Source organism: Melanerpes formicivorus, unplaced genomic scaffold (assembly GCF_026170545.1).
Source record: "Melanerpes formicivorus ecotype bairdi unplaced genomic scaffold, bMelFor1.0.p_v2 SCAF_45, whole genome shotgun sequence".
In the NCBI taxonomy this organism is placed as follows: domain Eukaryota; kingdom Metazoa; phylum Chordata; class Aves; order Piciformes; family Picidae; genus Melanerpes; species Melanerpes formicivorus.
In genome coordinates, this window is record NW_027142397.1 from 1,831,975 (window position 1) to 1,851,221 (window position 19,247).

The window sequence follows — 19,247 nt, forward strand, 5'->3', positions numbered from 1 at the left end:
TGAAATCGTCGCTGGGGTTAAGCCCTGGGCTCGGTGTTCTCCTCCCGCCGCCAGAGGGAGCCACAGCTCCTGCTGCTCACAGCCTCCCTTCCCTCAGCGCTTTCTCCCCGGCTGGCCAATGGCCGGCGTCCTAAGGCCCCAGCTCGGGGCGGGTGGAGGGGGGGGGGCGCAGTTCGCGCGCTCCGAGGCCCTTTTTGTCCCTGCGGCCGCCCCGTAGCGGGTGAGGCGTTTCCATGGGAGAGCGGGGCGCGTGGCACCGCGGCCGCGCCTTAAAGGGGCCGCACCCGGCGCGGGTCGGGGCACAGCGCGGCGGCGGCGGCGGGCGGCGGGCGGCAGGTGAGCGACCGCGGCCAGCGGCGGGGGCGAGCGGCGCGACGTGCCCTTGTGCCGTTGTGCCGTCCTTTAGAGGGGAGCGGCCGCGGCCTGGCCCCTCGGGGAGTGAGTCTGGCCCCTGAGGTCCCGCTCGGCCCCTAGGTGCCTTCAGCCCCCGGGAGCATTTCTGGTCCTATGAGGGCCCTCGGGCCCCGCCGGCGCCACAGGGATCTCCCGCGCCGGGTCCCTCAGGTGAGCCCTGGCCCGGCCGCCATCCCCCAGGGCAGTGCGCAGCCTTTCGGCACAGGCAGCCCTTGTCCTGGCTTCCCACCTCAGCCCCGGCCCCGAGCCCGCGCCCGCGGGTGGCCCCCGGCCCTGCGGCTAGCGGCAGCCCCGCAGGTCCGCACCCAGCCCCGCAGGTCCCTGCCTGCTCCCGCTCCACCTGCCTGGCAAAAAGCAGCCTTGGTTGGGCTCCCCAGACCCTACCTGCCCCGCTCAGGCCCCAGCCTTTCCTGGAGCTGCCCTCCCTGGCTGCCAGGGCGGCCCCGAGGCTGGCAGCAGCCCCAGGACAGGGCAATGCAGGAGTTTCAATTCGGTTTGGAGTTTGAGATGCAGCTCCCGGAGTGACTAAGTCACCGAGGATGGAAATTTCCCCTGTGCTGCCTCCCCGTTGTTTGGTAATAAAGTGAATTCTTCCTCCTTCCTGGAGAGCAGGAGAGGAACAGGGACAGTGCTGAGCAGGGAAGGCAGCCTGGAGGGAGCTGGGACTGCTGTAGAGGTGATTCTGGAGCTGGGGAGAAGAGGCAATGGGTGGGGAACGGCAGAGCTGATGGCGCTGTGGGGACCTCCCAGGGGAATGCCGTGGGGTGCCCCCTGCCCTCGTGCTGGGTGGTGACTCAGCCAGAGGGGCTCCTGCTGCGGGGTTTGGGTTTGGGCGGCAGCAGGATCTTGGCTGGGTTTAACAGGAAGCGGCAGGAGGCTTTCCCCAGGGTGTGACAAGTGTCAGATGACCTCTGCCTGCGCCGGAGGTGTGAGCCACGTTCGCAGGGTGTGCTGCAACCTGCCCAGCCCGTCCCGCTCCGGATGGCCTCCTGGCGCTGGCCCAGCCGAGCACAGGCTGTGCCCAGAGGCAGTGCTGACGTGACAGTGCCCTGCCTGCCCCGGAGCGCCTCGCACAGCTCTCTCCTCCCGCAGGGAGCCATGGCAGAGAAGATCCTGGTGACCGGCGGCGCTGGCTACATCGGCAGCCACTGCGTGCTGGAGCTGCTGCAGGCTGGCTACGTCCCCGTGGTCATAGACAACTTCCACAACGCCATCCGAGGTAAGGAGAGCCTTCATCCCTCCCCATGCAAGCCCCGTGCCAGGGGCTGCAGCTCTGCCTCACCCCACTGCACCTCCCCAGGGGCAGAGGCGCTCCCCGAGAGCCTGCGGCGGGTGCAGCAGATCGCGCAGCAGCCGATCCTCTTCCAGGAGCTGGACATCACTGACCAGGCAGCGCTGCAGGAGCTCTTCAGCAAGGTGACAGCGAGGGCTGCAGTGCCCCCAGAGCGGCCTTAGGAGCTGCCAGGGGGTTGTGCTGGGGCGGGGAGCCTGGAGGGAGATGTGGCCCGGGCGGGAGCTGAGCGGGGTGGGTGGTGCTGAGGGTCAGCAAAGGTTGCTCTGCAGCAGGGAGCTCCTGGGGAGGCTTCTGACTGGCTTCTGCCCAGAGGTGCTGTCTGCTGTCGCTGTGGCACTGACACCAGGCCCTCTCTGACCTGCAGCACTGCTTCTCAGCCGTGATGCACTTTGCAGGGCTGAAGGCCGTGGGGGAGTCTGTGCAGAAGCCCCTGGAGTACTACCGGGTGAACCTCACCGGCACCATCCGGCTGCTGGAGGTGAGTGGAAGCAGGAGGGCAGAGTGTGGTGCCTGGGGGCGCTGGGGGTGCCCCTGCTGTGGGGTGGCTGTGCTGGCAGCCTGCTCCCTGCGGGGCTGCCTGTGCCCGGGGGCGTGGCGATGGCTCCCGGGTGGGAGCTGCCACGGGCAGGGTAAGGCCTGGAGCTGGCTCAGCAGCAGCTTGTGCCTGCTCTCCAGACCATGCAAGCCCACGGCGTGAGGAACATTGTCTTCAGCAGCTCTGCCACCGTCTATGGGGACCCCCAGTACCTGCCCCTGGATGAGAACCACCCGGTGGGAGGCTGCACCAACCCCTACGGCAAATCCAAGTACTTCATCGAGGAGATGATTCGAGACCTCTGCAAAGCAGAGAGGGTGAGCAGCTGCCCCAGGCCCTGCAGGGCTGGCAGCTGAAGTCCTTTCCCCCTGGGGTGAGCGGGCAGCAGCACAGCCTCCCCAGGCAGCCACCTTTGTCCCCCCAGGACTGGAACGCCGTCCTCCTGCGCTACTTCAACCCCATCGGCGCCCACGAGTCAGGCATGATCGGGGAGGATCCTCAGGGGATCCCAAACAACCTCATGCCCTACGTGGCACAGGTGAAGCCCAGCTGCAGCCTCTGAGGACCCCCGGGGGGGGCAGAGGCTGCTGGACTCCTGTGGGCTCATCCCTCTGTGCAGGTGGCCGTGGGGCGCCGGCAGTTCCTGAGCGTGTTCGGCAACGACTACAAGACAGAGGATGGAACAGGTATGGATGATGGCTCCTGGGGCAGCTGGCACAGCAGCACCCCTGCAGGAGAGGGATTTGCCCTCTCCTCACCCTCTGTGTCCCCACAGGTGTCAGGGACTACATCCATGTGGTGGATTTGGCCAAGGGCCACATCGCTGCGCTGAGGAAGCTGAAGGAGAACTGTGGCTGCAAGGTAGGGAGGGGGCTGTGGTCTGGGCTGTGGTCAGCCCTGCTGGGGCTGTGGTCTGGGCTGTGGGCAGCCCTGCTGGGGCTGTGGTCTGGGCTCTGGTCTGGGCTGTGGGCAGCCCTGCTGGGGCTGTGGGACTGGGCCAGCACCAGACTCTTCCAGCCCCAGGGGAGCTAATGTGGGGCCTGGGCCTTTTCCCCCTTGCAATAGAAACTGACCTCCATCCCTTCTTCTCCCAGATCTACAACCTGGGCACAGGCACTGGCTACTCTGTCCTGCAGATGGTCCAGGCCATGGAGAAAGCCTCAGGAAGGGAGGTAAGGTCTGACCCACAGCCTGCAGGGCCGTGGGCACACAGCCAGCTGCTTCCAGCGGCCCCCCTGTCCCTGTGCTGGGCTGGCACTGCCACAGCAGCCCCTCAGCTGCTGAGGCCCCTCTGCTGAGCCCAGGGTGCTGCTTTCCCTGCAGATCAGGTACCAGGTGGTGGGCCGGCGGGAGGGGGATGTGGCCTCCTGCTACGCCGACCCCGCGCTGGCCGAGCGGGAGCTGGGCTGGAGAGCTGCCTGTGGCCTGGACAAGATGTGTAAGAGCAGCAGCCCCTTCCCTGGCATGCTCTGTGCCACCAGCTGCCCCTCATCTCCCAGCCCTCACTGCCACTCTCTCCCTCTTGCAGGTGAGGACCTGTGGCGGTGGCAGCTGCAGAACCCTACTGGCTTCAGCAAGAACTGAGCCAGGTCCTGGGGCTTGCCTGGCTCCCTGGGGGCTGCTCCAGGCCACCTCTGCCTCCCCTCATGGCCCCAGGGAGGCTGTGAGCAGCCTGGCTGCAGCTCCCTGCCCCCTACACGGGGCAGAAAGGCAGAAGCATCCCCAGCCTCTCCACTCCTCCTCCCCCCGATCCTTTGCATTTCACAGAGCAGAAAGAGAAGGGAGAGCAGAGCCAGGGCCCAGCTGTGGCACCCAGGGGTGAACCCCCCCCGTGAATGCACAGCAAGGGAAGGTGCTTGGCTGGGCCCTGGAGCTGCTCCTGGGCCCTGGGCAGAGCCCACATCCAGATGTGAGTCCTGTTGATCCCAAACTGCAGAGGAAACTGCACCTGGCCCCCAGCCTGCCCAGCTCATGGAGCAGACCCAGGATGGAGGATGGGGCACCCCCTGCCCCCTGCCCTGGGCACAGAGAGGGCTGCTGAGCACCTACCTCATGGCCTCAGGCCCCAGGAAGCCCCCAGCCCGACTCCCACAAGGACCAGTCACACCCCAAGCCCTCTGTGGCCCTTTCCCCAGCTCCCCTTCCCAGGGTGAAGGCTCTGGTGGCTACCAACCTCCTCCACTTTCTCCTTCCCCAGCATGGTTGTGGGGACCAAGCCTCATCCCCCACCTGCTCCTGCTGAGCCTCTGGAGCCAGCCCTGGGCCTGCAGCCCCTGGGCAGGGCCTGGCTCTTTGCTTCCACCTTGCCCGTGGCCTCCCTGCTCACGTTGCCAAAGGCTCCCCAGGAGCAGGCTCAGCTCAGCTCAGCTGGCAGCTCCTGCTGCTATTTATTCCTGGCAGCTCCAGAGGCTGCCCTGGGCCCTGCTGAGGCAGGCAGCCTGGCTCTGCTGTCAGCTGGATTAATAACTTATGAGACTAAATTATGAATGGAGCTTTTGATTTGGTTTTGAATAAACTTTCTCAGCGTCTGAGGGGCAGCTCTGTTCTGCCCCAGCTGCTGCCCTGCCAGGGGGCTGGGGGCCTCCTGCTGGGCCAGCTCCCTGCCCAGCCATCAAGGATGCCAAGAGCAGCTCTGGGAGAGGTTTATGGTTTATTTAACCTTGTATCTGACTCTGTGGAACACACACACACACACCAAAAAAAAATACCCCAAACATTTACAAGGAAGACAAAAGAGAAGGGGGGGGCAGGGGAGGGGGGAACAAACCAAAACCAACCCAAAGAAAAGCTGTGTTGAGGAATGGAGAGAAGCTGTTCCCCCCCCGGGTGCTGAGCAGGGCCCTGGCCAGGCCTGTGCTGCCCAGGGGGGCAGTGAGCAGGAATGCTCTGCAAAGGGCCCCTCCCCCCCCCCAAAAAGTGTCGTGCCCAAGGAAGGCCACGAGCCCAGGCCCCCGGCCCCCAGCTCTGCACATGGTTCCAGTTCACAGTCAAAGAGGTCAGTGTCCATCTGCCAGCCCTCGGGGATCCCGCAGGGAGCTGCGGCCCTGCCCCAGCCAGCCCCTCCGGGCTCCTCCCTCGCCCGCCCGAGGGGAGGAGGCAGCAGCAATGAAACAGACAAGGAAAAGAGACAGCAGGACTGAGCCCCAAGCCGGGGACGAGCAGAGCCCCCCCGGCGCCAGCAGCAGCTTTGCTGGGTGTAAGACTTCCAAGAGGAGGAGGAAAACAGAACAGCCATACTCCCGGCCCCCAAGCCAAGCCAAGCCAGGACGGGGCTGACAGAGCTGACTCCAGAGAGCAGCTTATTGCTTGACACATCCCAGCGGGGAGGGCTCAGCTGGAGCAGAGCTGCTGCAGCCTCCCCAGCAGCCCTCAGGGAGGTGCCAGCGCTGGCCACAGCCCGGGGCTGGCCCCGGGGGCAGCGAGCAGGGCAGGGGCAGGGGGCTGGGCATGGCCTCCCCTCCCGCAGAGCCAGAGCAGCAGCAGGGAGGCACAGCCCTGGGGCTCGGGGGGGCCGTGGTGTGTTTCTCAGAAGACAAGGTGCCCAGCTCCAGCCTGCAGGGCCCAGCAGAGCTGTGGGCTCAGCCCAGGGAGCAGGCAAGGAGAGGGGCAGCGCTGCTCAGCAGCAACTGCCCTCAGCCCTGCGGGAGGGAAGCAGGGGGGGCAGCAGCCCACCCACGCAGGAAACATTCAGGGCCCTGTGCCCAGGGAGCTGCTCTGCTGGTGGGCACAGGCCCAGCCCCACAGCCCAGCCAGCCGTGGCCACAAGGGAGGACAAAGCCAAGCGAGGGAGCCCAGGGACAGCTGTGATTGTCCACGGAGAGACCACCAGAGCCCCCGGCCCGGGGGGGCAGGGGGAGCCCCACACTGCCCCCGGGACAGGGCACAGCTGCCTCTGGGGGTTCGATGCTGGTGAGATGATGGCTGGGAGCAAAGCTGCTTCCTCCAGCTGCGCCAGCCCCGGGGGCTGGGGGCCTCTCCTCGCCCCTCCTCTCCCTCCCAGAGCCAAGCCAAGTCCAACAGGAAGGAGAAGTAGCAGCAGAGAGACGTCAAGGACCAGGGGCTGCCAGCGGCAGTGCTGTGGGGCTCTGGGGGTGCAGAGCTGAGCGAGGGGAGGGAGAGAGGCCCCTGGGAGCCCTCGCTGGGCTAGGAGATTGTAAAAGCAACGAGAGGAGGAGGAAGATTATCTCCAGGAGGGCAGAGGAGCCGCAAGCCGCGGGCTGAGGCCGCAGGGGCAGAGGGAGTGTGCGTGTGAGACAGGGCAGGAGGCGCAGCAGCCGCACGGAGCCTTCCCGCCGCCCCCAGCAGGTGGCGCAGCAGCCGCACGGAGCCTTCCCGCCGCCCCCAGCAGGTGGCGCAGCAGCCGCACGGAGCCTTCCCGCCGCCCCCAGCAGGTGGCGCAGCAGCCGCACGGAGCCTTCCCGCCGCCCCCAGCAGGTGGCGCAACCGCCGGCCCGGGGCTCAGGCTCGGGGGCGCTCCCAGGGGGGTCCCAGGGGGGTCCCAGGGTCCCCAGCTCAGGCTGAAACCCTGCGAGTCGCCTGCTGGGGGCCCAGCCGAGGGCAGGGGAGGGGCGTGGGCCGCTGTGGGCGGCGGAGGGTGCCCCTGCCCCGCGCCCACCCTGCTGCCCCTGCCCCACGGCGCCCCCTCCCCGCCCCCAACGCTGTCCCAGAGCCCCAGACCCGGCGGCAGCAGCTCGGCCCTGCCGGAGCCGGGCGCCAGGCTGCCCGGGCGGGGAGCTGGGGGCACGGTGACCTCCCCAGGCACTGCTGGGAGCGAGAGGGGCAGGGAAAGGCCCCCCCCGGGCCCGGCCCCGGCCGGCGGAGCAGCAGGGCGGGCGGCGCAGGGGGGCGGCGGGGGCCGGGGGGGTGCGGGGGGTGCCATGGCTTCCGTTTGCAGTGGGCAGGGCACGGGGGGGAGGGCAGCAGCTGCCCCTCGGCCTCCTGCCCCGCGCCGCTCTCCGCTGGCTCCGCTCAGATCCGGGGCAGCAGCTTCTCGATGAACTCCTTCACCGCCAGCATCTCCTGGGGAGGGCACAGAGAGCTGCCTGAGCAGCCTGCCCCAGCGGCCTGGGGCCGGCACAGGCTGTGTGCTCGGCAGGGTCCCTGCCCTGTCTGACCCGGCCCGGGGCCAGCTCCTGGCAGCCCCATCCAGAACGGCACCGAGGGGCTGGAGCAGGTCCAGAGGACAACGAAGCTGGGGCAGGGTGTGGAGAACAGGGCTGGGGAGGAGCAGCTGAGGGGGCTGGGGGGGCTCAGCCTGGAGAGGAGGAGGCTGAGGGAGACCTCCTGGCTCTCTGCAGCTCCCTGGAAGGAGGCTGGAGCCAGGTGAGGGTTGGCCTCTTCTCCCAAGGAACAAGTGATGGGACAAGAGGAAGAGGCCTCCAGTTGCAGCAGGGGAGGTTTAGGTTGGACATGAGGAAGAATTTCTGCCCCAGAAGGGTTGTCAAGGCCTGGCCCAGGCTGCCCAGGGCAGTGCTGGAGTCCCCATCCCTGGGAGAGGTTTCAGAGCCCTGGAGCTGCGGTGCTGAGGGCCAGGGGGTAGCAGGGACCTGGCAGTGCAGGGGTTAAGGGCTGCACTCCACGACCTCAAGATTCTTTTCCAACCAAACCGACTCCAGCCCTCTGTGACCCCAGCCCGAGGCACTGACCTGAGGGCAGGAGCTGTGCATGACTCCAGGGTAGGTTTTGAACTGGACCTTGCTGGGGGTGACGACAGAGCGGAGCTTCTCGGCGGTGAGGGCCCCGAAGCGCACAGGGATCATGGGGTCCATCTCCCCGTGGCACTGCAGGATGGCAATGTCCTTGTTCACCCCGTTACTGGCTGCCTGCAGACAGGGAGGGAGCAGTCAGAGGTGCCCAGCAGAGGTGCCCAGCAGAGGGGACCCAGCAGGGAAGGGGCAGCTGTGCCCCCACAGGCGTCACCGGGCAGCTCCCCTCCTCGGGAGGGCTGTGGGAGCGCTGCCCACAGCACCTGCTCTGCCCTGCCACCAAATGTTCCCCTTCCAGGCTGCCACCTGGACAAAGCTGCTGCCCAGAGGGAGCCTGGTGAGCAGCTCAGCTCACAGATGCCCACCCCAGAGCTCTGATCTCTGCTGAGCCCTCACCCAGCCCCAGGGCATCAAGCCCCTGCCACCCCGTGCCTCCAGCAGCCCCAGGCTCGCTGCAGGGAACCCCAGAGGGGAAAACCCACCCCTACCCACCCTGCCTCTGGCAGGAGAGGTGGTGGCAGTGCCAGGTACCTGTGGGAAGGCCTTGTGCAGCGGGAGCCAGCAGCTGAGAGCCACGATGCCAGCCAGCTGGTGCTGGCAGGTGAGAGCTGTGTACAGCGACAAGGCACCGCCCTGCGGCAGGGGGGAAGCTCTGTCAGTGCCACCCCCAGGCCTGGGGCACCCACCCAGCACCCACCCACCCCCTGCCACACGGGGGTGGGGTGCCCAAGCCTCACTGCCCCAGCCCAGCCCCCAGCTCACCTGTGAGAAGCCCCCCAGGATGATGCGGTGGGCTGGGATCCCGTTCTTCATCTCGTGCTCAATGATTGCTTTAACTGGGAGGGGATGGAGAAATGGAGTGAGAGGTGATGGGGGGAGGGGCAGCACCCCCCAGGGCCTAGGGGTGCACAAGGGACACTCAGCACAGCAGGGGGAGGCAGGTGAAGGTGAGCTGAGATCCCCAGGAGAGGGGAAAGGAGGATGCCCACTCCTGTCCCAGGGAGGGAGAGGCACCCAGGAGCTCAGCACTTCCCCCTCCCCAAAGCCTCTTACTATTTTCTGCAGCTTTCTTGATTCCAGCTTCATCTTCAGGTGCATCTGGAGTCAACCCCATCAGGTCAAACCTGGCAGAAGCAGCAGGGTCAGCCCCAAACCTCTGCCAGCACCCAGGGCTGTGGGGAGGCAGGAGCTGGGTGTGCTCTGCCCTGCCCCTGACTCCTACAGGGAGGTGCATTTGGGCCCCTCAACCCTCCCATCCCTCTCACCACCCCAAAACCAGCCCCACAAGGCTCCCAGGCACCCCTGCCACCCACAGCACTGACCAGGAGGGCATAACCATCTTCATGTTGAGGGTCACCGGGATGCGGGGCCTGTGGAGAGAAGAGTTTGGCTGTCTCAGCTCAGGGGCAGCACAGGCAGCTGCAGGGGGGGCAGGGGGAGCCTCCCTTCTGCCTGCAGCCGCAGGACAAGGCAGGCACCAGAGGCTCAGTGCCACCAAACCCAGCCTGGGGGCTGCAAGGTGACCCCAGGGACCACCTGTGAGCCCCAGCCAGGTCCCAGCCAAGCTGGCAGCTCCAGAGTGTTGCCAAGCAGCCTGCCCAGGGAGGAGAGCTGCTGCTGGCTGCTGCTGGGCCAGGAGGTGCTGAGAGGGAGGCTGACTCTGCTCCTGAGCCATGACACTGGGAAGCCAAGGACCCCCCAGCCTGCTGAGTGCCCCCCTGCAGGGGCTGCCCTCCACACTGGGGACACAGCAGGGAGCATCCCCTAAGCAGGGAGGGCAGGGAAGGAGCTCCAAGGCTTTTGGCTCTCACAGGGAGGTGGAGGGGGAAGGAAGCAGACTCGGAGCAGCAGCTCCTGGCCTGCTCTGCGGGGAACCACTTTGCCTGCAGGCAGAAAGGATCGGGGCTGGGGCCCTGCACGAAGCAGCCACAGCAGGAGAGGTCATGGCACAGCCACCTCCTGCCTCCCCAGCCAGCCTGAGCAGCAGGCACCAGCATCACAAGCCAGGCAGGCTGCCCCCAGGCCCCTGCCCGAGGCAGGGGCAGCACTTACGCGTGAGGGCAAATGTACTTCACGTAGGGCAGGCGGATGGAGGAGAGGGCTTCAGCCCAGCTGTGCCTGGGGAGAGAGCAGAGCACAGCACAGCTTGCCTCAGCATTTTGCAGGATGCTGGCAAAGGGGAGGGATTTCCACCTCCCCCCCAAGGAAAGCTTTTCTCCAAGGCTGCTGGCCCCCTGCCCATCCCAGCAGCCTCAGGCCCGAGGTGAAGCCCCTGGCACCGGCCCGTGGCAGGGTGAAGGCAGCACACAAAGCCCTGCAGCTGGAGCTGCTGCCAGCAAGGGAGGAGGGAGAACCCTCCCAGGGAAAAGCCTTTTGTCACTGCTGCACCTCAGGCCGTGGCCCTGCACGTGTGGAGAGCTGCTGCTGCCCAGACACCACCCAAGTGCCAGGGCCTGGCACCGCCGCAGTGCTCTGCTCGCCTCCAAGGAAGCAGCAAATCAAACCTGCAGGAGGCAGGGGGCTGCCAGCCTGCTGGCATCATAAATATTCAAGAGCAGGCAGCTGCTGGCCAGCAATTCCCTGCCTGGGTGCTGCAGCCAGGGCTGCTGGCCCAGCTGAGAGCCCCAGGCAAATCCTGGAGCTGACTTTCTGCCCCTGGGGAAGGCAGCGCTGGGCACTCACAGCAAACACCCAGGCCCCAGCCTCTCCCTCAGCATAGCACAGCCAGAGCCAGCTCTGGGAAGGAAGACTCACCCTGTGTCTCCAAGGCCATGTAAAAAAATGACCTGTTAAATTAAGCAGAAAAACAAAGGAATTAGCTGCTGTGAGCCAGGAGAGAGGCAGGGCAGGGCTGGCAGGGAGCACAGGGCCACTGAGTCACCACTCAGGAGCCTCCAACAGGGCAGCAATTAGGAGATGATAATGAGAGGTCTCTGCAGCTCTGAGCGTGAGGGCTGGGGTGGAACTGCCACATCATGGTCACCACACCACAGAGTGGCTGCCATGGCTGGGGCTGCCCTGGTTGGGGCTGTCCTGGTTGGGGCTGTCCTGGTTGGGGCTGTCCTGGTTGGGGCTGTCCTGGCTGGGGCTGTCCTGGTTGGGGCTGTCCTGGCTGGGGCTGCCCTGGCTGGGGCTGTCCTGGCTGGGGATGCCATGGCTGGGGCTGCCCTGGCTGGGGCTGCCCTGGCTGGGGCTCTCCTGGCTGGGGCTGTCCTGGCTGGGGCTGTCCTGGCTGGGGCTGTCCTGGCTGGGGCTGCCCTGGCTGGGGCTGCCCTGGCTGGGGCTGTCCTGGCTGGGGCTGTCCTGGCTGGGGATGCCATGGCTGGGGCTGCCCTGGCTGGGGCTGCCCTGGCTGGGGCTCTCCTGGCTGGGGCTGTCCTGGCTGGGGCTGTCCTGGCTGGGGCTGTCCTGGCTGGGGCTGCCCTGGCTGGGGCTGCCCTGGCTGGGGCTCTCCTGGCTGGGGCTCTCCTGGCTGGGGCTGCCATGCCTGGGGCTGCCATGCCTGGGGCTGCCATGCCTGGGGCTGCCATGGCTGGGGATGCCATGGCTGGGGATGCCATGGCTGGGGCTGTCCTGGCTGGGGCTGTCCTGGCTGGGGCTGCCATGCCTGGGGCTGCCATGCCTGGGGCTGCCATGCCTGGGGCTGCCATGGCTGGGGATGCCATGGCTGGGGCTGTCCTGGCTGGGGCTGTCCTGGCTGGGGCTGCCCTGGCTGGGGATGCCATGGCTGGGGATGCCCTGGCTGGGGCTGTCCTGGCTGGGGCTGTCCTGGCTGGGGCTGTGGGCAGCAGCCCCTTGGCTGCCCAGCTGGCATCATCCCAGCTGGCACCACTCACACCCCCAGCCCCACAGACCCTTCAGCGGAGGTCTGAGCAGCCCCTAGGCAATGGGGAGCAGAGGGAAGGCAGCTTGAGAGGCCCCAGGGAAAGACCAAAGGGTTTTCTTTGGGGCATTTAAAGGCCAACTGAGACCCAACACCCTCCCTGGCTGTGAGGCTGTGCCCATGCTGCCATGCTGGGCACAAACAGCCCAGCCTGAGGGACAGCTACATCTCCCCAGCAAGATTTCACTCCTCCTGCATCCACTCTGAGGCACTAAGATGTACAGCTGAAGGTCTGAGGCACTACCTCTCCTATGAAGGCAGAGAGTTGGGGCTGCTCAGTCTGGAGAAGAGAAGGCTCTGAGGAGACCTAACTGTGGCCTTGCAGTACCTGAAGGGGACTACAAGAAAGCTGGGGAGGGACTTGTGAGGGTGCCAGGGAGGGATAGGACTGGGGGGATGGAGAAGAAAGAGAAATGGGGAGATTCAGATTGGATGTCAGAAAGTTCTTCCCCATGAGGGTGGTGAGAGCCTGGCACAGGCTGCCCAGGGAGGTGGTGGAAGCCTCAGCCCTGGAGGTGTTTGCAGCCAGGCTGGAGGTGGCTGTGAGCAACCTGCTGTGGTGTGAGGTGTCCCTGCCCATGGCAGGGGGTTGGAGCTGGCTGAGCCTTGAGCTCCCTTCCAGCCCTGACAATTCTGTGACTCTGCAAGCTCAGCTCATGGCCCCTCTGACCCTCCCAGAGGCATCTCCTGTACTCCAGAGCAAGAGCAGCTGGAAGGGGAGCAGCAGGGGAGGCAGGAGGGGCCCAGCCCTTACCGCGGCAGTCTCCCGCTCTGCCCCTGAGACGGTCACTGCGTCGGCGAGGAGGGGGACAGACATGTTGTTACCACACATACACCGAGAGCACTCAGGCACTGGCTCCTGCAGGGCAGAGGGACAAAGGTAAGGCAGGAAAGCAAACCCTTCTGCCCCTCTGGCAGCTCCAGAGGCACCGACTGTCTGGGAGGGGGAAAACGAAAGAGCACATCGAGGCTTTGATGTCAGAGCTCTTGGGGCAGCCCCACTCTGCCCTTGGGCTTTGAGAGCCAGGAAGGAGCAAACACTTCCCCACATGGCAGCACCAGAGGCGTGCTGCGAGCTGGAAGTGTTAAAATTAGCTGGGGTTTGCTGCACCTCCAAAGCCAAAGTTATTTCTGGGGCTGCGAGGCCGTGGGCAGAGGGTGGCCAGGCGCCGGCGCAGCCTCCGCATCCCCTCCCGGCTGCCAGCGGAGCCGAGGAGGAGCCTGACCCACATCTGCCGGGCTGGGGAAGCAGGAAACAGCAGCACGCAGCAGCACACAGCAGCACGCAGCAGCACGGAGCTCTACAGCTCAGTACAGCCCCAGCCCTCTTTCATGGAGCTCTTCTGGGGCAGACCACAGCGTCCAGGTGCTGGACTGAGACCCAGCCCTGCGCTGCCTCCCGGAGCCTGCAGGCATCCCCCCCCGGCAGGGGCAGCCCTGTCCCTCCTTGCTGCCCAGCCAGCCAGGGCCACCCCTGCCGTGCCCACCGCAGCCCCCACCAGCCAGCAGGAAGGGCTGAGCGCCACCTCCAGACCCCGGTCCCGCAGGTGGCCGCAGCAAACATCTCCCTCAGTCACCACAGCCGATGGCTTCTGGCCCCAGCCCAGCACAAACCACTCAGCCCCCAGCCCCCAGCGTCCCACCCAGGGCTCAGCAGCCCAGAGCACATCCACAGCGCTGCCATCCCCCCCCCAAGAGCAGCATCAGCCCCCACAGTCTGCTCCAGCCTTCACACCTCACAGCAAACACCAACCCCAGAGGGGTCTGGGGGGCACGGGACCACCCAACCCCCCCCGAACTGCCGGCACCCCCAAAGACAACCTTACCCTGCAGAAACCACCGGCTCCTCTGCCAGCCGGGCCCCAAGACCTGCCCAACTCGTTTCACCAACTGCTCGTCAGCTGCTTCCCTGACTCAAATGAAACAACAACGAACTCCCCGGCCGCGGCCAGCCCCACAGGCACCCAGCCCACGTGCTCGCCCCTGCTCCGGGGTCAAAACAAGCAGCCAGGAAAAGCAGCACCTGCCAAAAGCCCTGGCGAGAGCGGCCACGGCCAGCAGCAGCTTCCACGACAGATGGAGACACCGAGCCCTGCTCCCCCCCCGGCAGCGCAGCCTCACAGCTCTGCCTCGCCCGCACAAGCTCCAGGGGAAAGAGGGGCTCGGGGTCACGGCTGCCTGAAGCACCCCCACGGAACACCCCTCTGAGGCACCGCCCCACGAAACACCCCTCTGAGGCATCCCCCGACGGAGCACCCCTCTGAAGCACCCCCATGGACCACCCCTCTGAGACACCCCCTCACGGAGCACCCCTCTGAGACATCCCCCCCATTGGATCCCCCTTCTGAAGCACCCCCATGGACCACCCCTCTGAGACACCCCCTCACGGAGCACCCCTCTGAGACATCCCCCCCATGGATCCCCTTCTGAAGCACCCCCCATGAAGCATCCCTCTCAGACACCCCCAATGAATCTCCCCTCTGAGCCCCCCCCACGGATCTCCCCTCTGAGCCCCCTAGGATCTCCCCGGGGTGCTGCTGCTCCATTCCCGGGGTCCATGGCTGCCACCACCAACCCAGCCTGAGCCGAGGCCAAAGCGCAGCCCGTGAAGGACGAAGCCCCCCGCGGGGTCTCTGCCCGCATCGCAGCAGCCCCCGGCCGGACCCCGAGCCCAGCGCCTCTGGGTCTGAGCTGTGCTGCTCCAGCGGCAGCCTCAGAGCTGCTCCAGCGGCAGCCTCAGAGCTGCCCCGCACCTGCCCCTGCCCCAGGGGGGTGGCACCGGCGGGGGAGCCCCCGGGCCCGGCGCGCAGGGGGGCAGCAAGGCGCTCAGCTCCCGCAGGCCCGCACCGAGAGCCGGTGCCGGGAGGGACGGGCAGGGGAGGCTGGCGAGATGCCGGCTGGAGGCGGCGGGACGGGAGGGGCGGCGAGGGAAGGCGGCAGCCAGCTCCAACCCCACGGCTCGGCCGTACCGCCAGCGCCCCGGCTGGACCGGCACCGCCGGTCTTCCGTGGAAACGGAGCCTATGGGCGGGGGCTCCCGAAGCCTGGAGGCGTGGGGAGTTCCTACCGGAGCCCGAGAGGCTCCCGGGCGCGGGAGGATGTGGGTTTGCGGCGGGAAGGCGGCTCCGCGCCGCGCGGTCCCGTTACCGGCAGCGTGCTCCTCGCCGCCGCCCCGAGCACGCGGCCGCGGGGCCACCGGGCCCGACCGGGCCCCGCCGTGCCGGAACCGCGACGGGAGAGGCGAAGCGGAGCCCGGGATCTCCAGGCCCTCCGCCGCATCCTGCCGGTGACCCCCGTCCCGCTCCCCCCCGGCACACACCAGGGGAACCGGGGCCCCTCATCCCCCCCCCGCCGCACCGGGAGGCAGCCCTGCCCCCCCGCCCCCCCCGCCCCGGCGGCGCGTGTGTCCGCCCCCCCCCCCCACGGCCCCCCCGCCCCCGCACCTCTCCCGCGGGCCCGGCGCGCGCTCTCCTCCCGGCTCCCGACGCGCTCCCACCGGAAGTTCCGGCCGCCGGGACGCGGCCGGGGCAGCGCGGCGGAAGTGACGCAGCGCGCGCGCGGCCCCGCCATCTTCGCGGCGAGCCCCCAGCCGCGGCAGAGCCGGCGGCGCTCAGCGCTGTCGCGGGCTCAGCGCGGACAGGCTGCGGCCCTCCCCCCGCCCCGGCCCCGGCCCCGCCGCTGAACGGCCGCAGCCAGCCCGCGCCCGGAGCCGTGACCGCAGCGGCTGCTGGCTCCCAGCCGCACCCCGCGGCTCCCTCCGCCGCACGCAGGCTGCGACCCTCCCTCGGGGCTGGCGGCGCGGTGAGCAGGCCGCAGCCGCAGCTCAGCGGTGGCTTTATTGGCAGTCAGGGAAGGGAAGGAGCGGAGGCCGCGGCCGGGCGCCGCCCTCACGGCGGCAGCTGCTGCCTCCCGTGGCACCCCACACGCCGCTGCCCTCGGCGGCCACCTCCTGCGGGCACGGCGGGCTGGCGCCCTGCCTTCCACGGCAAAGACCACCAGGTCCCAGCGGGCGGAAGGCTCCAGCGCTCGGGGAAGCGTCGCTGTTGTGAGTCAGCCCGGCGGCTGCGTGCTCCACAGCACAGCCTGCGGGAGGGTCCCCGCAGCAGCCTCAGGAGATGAAGTGAGTCTGGGGGGTGATCTGTGCCAGCCTGTGATCCGCTGGGTTTGCTGATGCCTCGTAGTTGCAGATGGTGACTTCGTGGCGGTGAGCCTGAGTGCGAGATGGAAGAAGTTAAGGCCAGAGGAGAGCAGAACCAAAGCCCCTCCTGGAACACCTGGCTGGCAAAAGCTGAGCACGTTACAGAACACAGAAGGAACCAGGATGGAAAAGACCTTCGGGATCATCGAGTCCAAGCTATCCCCCAGCACCATCTGATCAACCCAACCATGGCACTGAGTGCCTCACCCAGTCTCCTTTAAGCACCTCCAGGGATGGGGACTCCACCACCTCCCTGGGCAGCACATTCCAGTGGGCAATCTCTGTCTGTGAAGAATTTCTTCCTAATATCCATCCCAAAGCTCCCCTGGCACAGCCTGAGACTGTGTCCTCTTGTTCTGGTGCTGGATGCCTGGCAGAAGAGACCAACCCCCACCTGGCTCCAACCTCCCTTCAGGGAGTTGCAGAGAGCAAGAAGGTCTCCCCTGAGCCTCCTCTTCTCCAGGCTAAGCAACCCCAGCTCCCTCAGCCTCTCCTCACAGGGCTGTGCTCCAGACCCCTCCCCAGCCTTGTTGCCCTTCTCTGGACACCTTCCAGCAACTCAGCATCTTTTCTAAACTTGAGGAGCCCAGGACTGGACACAGCTCTCAAGGTGTGGCCTAACCAGTGCTGAGTCCAGGGCACAAAGACTTCCCTGCTCCTGCAGGCTTTTAACTACAGAAACCTCCCACACACATTCCCCTCACTGCTAAAGCCCAACTGAAGCCACCGTTTAAAGCCCCTTTTACACTGCTGCCAGGGGCTCAACTCGTCTCTGCTCTCACCTACCTCTGTCCACTCTCCCTTCAGGCCTATATAAAAAATCTTTGTGGTTTCTGCTCCAAAGTTCTTTGAGAAGTGGATGGAGAGGTGGAAAACGTTGGAGAAACGAGCAATCCTGCAAGGAAACACAGCCTGAAGGCAGTGCTGGGTGTGCCAGCTGACACTCCTCTCACATTGCCACCCCCCAGCACAGCCCCCCAGTCTCTGTAGCTCCTACCCAAACCTCTATCAGACTTGAGAGCAAATGAGGGTGCAAGGAGGAGCAGCTGCCTTCACTTCTGTGGTGAGCAGGCCAGCAACAAGCTGTCATGGGCCAGGAGCAGGAGGCATGACACTGGGATGGTTCTGCACCTCAAAAACCCCTGGGTCACAGGCATCCCCCTGGCTCCCCAGAGCCCTGACAAGGGCAGGATGGAGCCAGGGAGGCAAATTCAGCTCTGGGCAGCTTTGAGAGACAAGGGAATGAACTGCCCTCTGTTAATATGTTCCCAAACGTGGTATCACATCAGGAGGTTGGACAGAGCACAGCACCCAGGCTCAGCAGGAGCAGCCCCACACCCCCCAGCTGCCTGAGTCCACTTCATACTTGGTGGGGTACTCCAGCTCCCCTGCTGGATCCCGGTTCAGGCTGAACATCTGGTCTGGTTCTCTTTCTGTGTCATCAAAGGACATGTGAGGAATGTTCTTGAACCTGGGAAGAGAGGGAGGAGACTCAGGAAGTTACTAACATACAGGTCAGCTAATTGGTTTCCTCCTCATCCACCTCCCAGTGAGAGACTTGGGTTTGCTTCATCTCCGGAAGGAGGAATTGCCAACAGCCACCACGCAGCATCCTCACACTCCAGCACACCAAACACCAGGGAAGAATGAGGAACAAAGCTGGGGAGACAGACATCTCCTCATGCTTGGGTACAGGAAGAAGCCCAGGCTTGGAAGACCAAAGCAGGGGACCAGCTCTGCCAGCAGAAATCTGGGTACCAGGGGATCTCAGCTCTGGGGGACGAAAGATCAGCACAGGCCAACAGCAGGACCAGCTGCCTCCTGCTCCCATGGGCAAGGCAAGCCCCTGAGATGCTTCACATCCACACTTGTGGAGCACAGAGGGCAATGTTGGTTTGGCAGAGCTTGGTCCTTCTGCTGAGGCAGAAGCAGGTTGGTTCCCCACAGCACACAGCCAGTGGTTCCACCAAACATTCCCTGCTGATTAAAACCAGTGCCCCACTTCTCCCTGGAACAGGCAGCACGTAGCCATGCTCATCCTCATTCAAGTCAGCTCCCTTCCCTCTCAGGGTCCCTGGAACACCCAAGCCACTGCAGAGCAATGCTGCCTTGCTCCCTCTGTTCCCACACTGCACCCCACTGGGTGCTGGGGCACCTGGAAGTCTGACAGTCGCTGCCCTGCCGAGTCCAAGTCCATCCATTTAGGCTCCAAAGTCAGGGCTGATTTTACTCACAGCCTCATCTCTGCCGGGTGTGTCTCATCATCTTCTCCCACCACAATTATTCCTTTTAACTTCACGTTGCCGGTGAACCTACCAAGAGACACCACGGTGGCGTTTTCATCCCAGTCCTCTCCAAATCGGCCCCCGGCACAGAGGCACAAAGATGAGGCACAAGCCCTGCACAGAGCCAGAACTGTGCCGAAGAGGCTCGGGGAACGAACTTACGGGATATTAAACAGCAGCTCCTCATCATCATCGCTTTCCACGAACTGAGGAGAGAGGGAGAGAGAGAGAGAGGGCCAGGTCAGGGCCGGCCCCGGCCGCGCAGGTACGCTGCTGTGGCACCGAAGGGGGGGGGGGACAGCTCCGGCACCGGTGTCTTCGGCAGGGCCCAAAATCTCCCTTCCTCCCGTATTGCCTTCTCCCTCCCCTGGGCTCTCCCGGGCAGCGGCGCCACCGCAGGCCCTGGTCCTATGCGGCCCAGCCCAGCCCCACCTGGGTGCGGTCTTTGCGCTCCTCCCAAGCGCGGAAGACGTGCGCACCGCTGCCTTCGCGGCGCTCATTGAGACACTGCAGCCGCAGTCGGTCGATACGCAGGTAAAGCCCCCAGGCTGCACCCCTCTCCTGGTCCCCGCCGGACCCCGCCGCCGCCTCCCCGCAGCAGCAGCTGCAGTGCCCGTGTCCGTGCGCCATGGTTACGCTGCGCCCCGCCCGCCGCGCCTACTGCGCCTGCGCGCTGCCGCCGCCCCGCCCACAGAGGGCTTGCGCTCCGCCCACAGTCACCAGTCATCCGCCCACCGTGCCTGCCGCTCATACGCCCCGCCCACCGACCCTAGGCCCCGCCTATATTCCGTTTTCCCGCCCCCCAGGGGGTGGGGCTCAGCGCCGCACGTGTTCGGCCCCCCCCGGGATGGACCGGGCAGCAGCTAGCGGCTTGTGCCGGGAGCGGGCTCGGCCGCAACCCGACCTCGGATCGATCCCAGCAGCGCCGGGAAAT

At 66.1% G+C, this 19,247-nt stretch overlaps 3 protein-coding genes across 4 annotated transcripts; 1 reads left to right on the forward strand and 2 right to left on the reverse strand.

Annotated features, from left to right (window-relative positions):
* Window positions 1-308: 308 nt before the first annotated feature.
* GALE (UDP-galactose-4-epimerase) lies at window positions 309-3,911 on the forward strand. Its single transcript, XM_068159163.1, has 11 exons — window positions 309-336; window positions 1,507-1,633; window positions 1,715-1,830; window positions 2,073-2,186; window positions 2,384-2,560; window positions 2,668-2,781; window positions 2,863-2,929; window positions 3,019-3,104; window positions 3,338-3,415; window positions 3,567-3,681; window positions 3,772-3,911. The coding sequence occupies exons 2-11, from the start codon at window positions 1,513-1,515 to the stop codon at window positions 3,825-3,827; spliced, it is 1,044 nt and encodes a 347-aa protein (XP_068015264.1). The 5' UTR covers window positions 309-336; window positions 1,507-1,512; the 3' UTR covers window positions 3,828-3,911.
* A 963-nt stretch (window positions 3,912-4,874) lies between these two features.
* On the reverse strand, window positions 4,875-15,332 carry LYPLA2 (lysophospholipase 2). 2 transcript variants are annotated; one of them, XM_068159171.1, is made up of 10 exons: window positions 15,274-15,332; window positions 12,586-12,690; window positions 10,703-10,734; window positions 10,001-10,066; window positions 9,271-9,318; window positions 9,002-9,072; window positions 8,711-8,784; window positions 8,480-8,581; window positions 7,889-8,065; window positions 4,875-7,262 (listed from the first exon to the last, which is right to left on the reverse strand). In XM_068159171.1, exons 2-10 carry the CDS (start codon window positions 12,661-12,663, stop codon window positions 7,212-7,214), a joined length of 699 nt encoding a protein of 232 aa, XP_068015272.1. In that variant the 5' UTR covers window positions 12,664-12,690; window positions 15,274-15,332; the 3' UTR covers window positions 4,875-7,211. The 2 variants fall into 2 exon arrangements, with proteins under 2 accessions (XP_068015272.1, XP_068015273.1); XM_068159172.1 differs by lacking the exon at window positions 15,274-15,332 and adding an exon at window positions 13,658-13,977.
* Window positions 15,333-15,647: 315 nt separating this feature from the next.
* PITHD1 (PITH domain containing 1) lies at window positions 15,648-18,943 on the reverse strand. The gene is made up of 6 exons (XM_068159174.1): window positions 18,746-18,943; window positions 18,476-18,519; window positions 18,263-18,340; window positions 17,395-17,499; window positions 16,815-16,923; window positions 15,648-16,040 (listed from the first exon to the last, which is right to left on the reverse strand). The coding sequence occupies exons 1-6, from the start codon at window positions 18,941-18,943 to the stop codon at window positions 15,939-15,941; spliced, it is 636 nt and encodes a 211-aa protein (XP_068015275.1). The 3' UTR covers window positions 15,648-15,938.
* Between the last annotated feature and the right edge of the window lie 304 nt (window positions 18,944-19,247).

Excerpts from the sequence above, each read along its gene's own strand:
- GALE (XM_068159163.1), top strand. The coding sequence starts at position 1,513 with ATGGCAGAGAAGATCCTGGTGACCGGCGGCGCTGGCTACATCGGCAGC. Across the intron at positions 1,634-1,714 it reads CTTCCACAACGCCATCCGAG|GGGCAGAGGCGCTCCCCGAG; the intron begins GTAAGGAGAGCC and ends GCACCTCCCCAG. Across the intron at positions 3,416-3,566 it reads AGAAAGCCTCAGGAAGGGAG|ATCAGGTACCAGGTGGTGGG; the intron begins GTAAGGTCTGAC and ends CTTTCCCTGCAG.
- LYPLA2 (XM_068159171.1), bottom strand. The coding sequence starts at position 12,663 with ATGTGTGGTAACAACATGTCTGTCCCCCTCCTCGCCGACGCAGTGACC. Across the intron at positions 10,067-10,702 it reads CATGGCCTTGGAGACACAGG|GCACAGCTGGGCTGAAGCCC; the intron begins GTGAGTCTTCCT and ends CTCTCTCCCCAG. Across the intron at positions 8,785-9,001 it reads CAAGAAAGCTGCAGAAAATA|TTAAAGCAATCATTGAGCAC; the intron begins GTAAGAGGCTTT and ends ATCCCCTCCCAG.
- PITHD1 (XM_068159174.1), bottom strand. The coding sequence starts at position 18,943 with ATGGCGCACGGACACGGGCACTGCAGCTGCTGCTGCGGGGAGGCGGCG. Across the intron at positions 18,520-18,745 it reads AGCGCAAAGACCGCACCCAG|TTCGTGGAAAGCGATGATGA; the intron begins GTGGGGCTGGGC and ends CTCTCTCCTCAG. Across the intron at positions 17,500-18,262 it reads CACCCGGCAGAGATGAGGCT|GTTCAAGAACATTCCTCACA; the intron begins GTGAGTAAAATC and ends CTCTCTTCCCAG.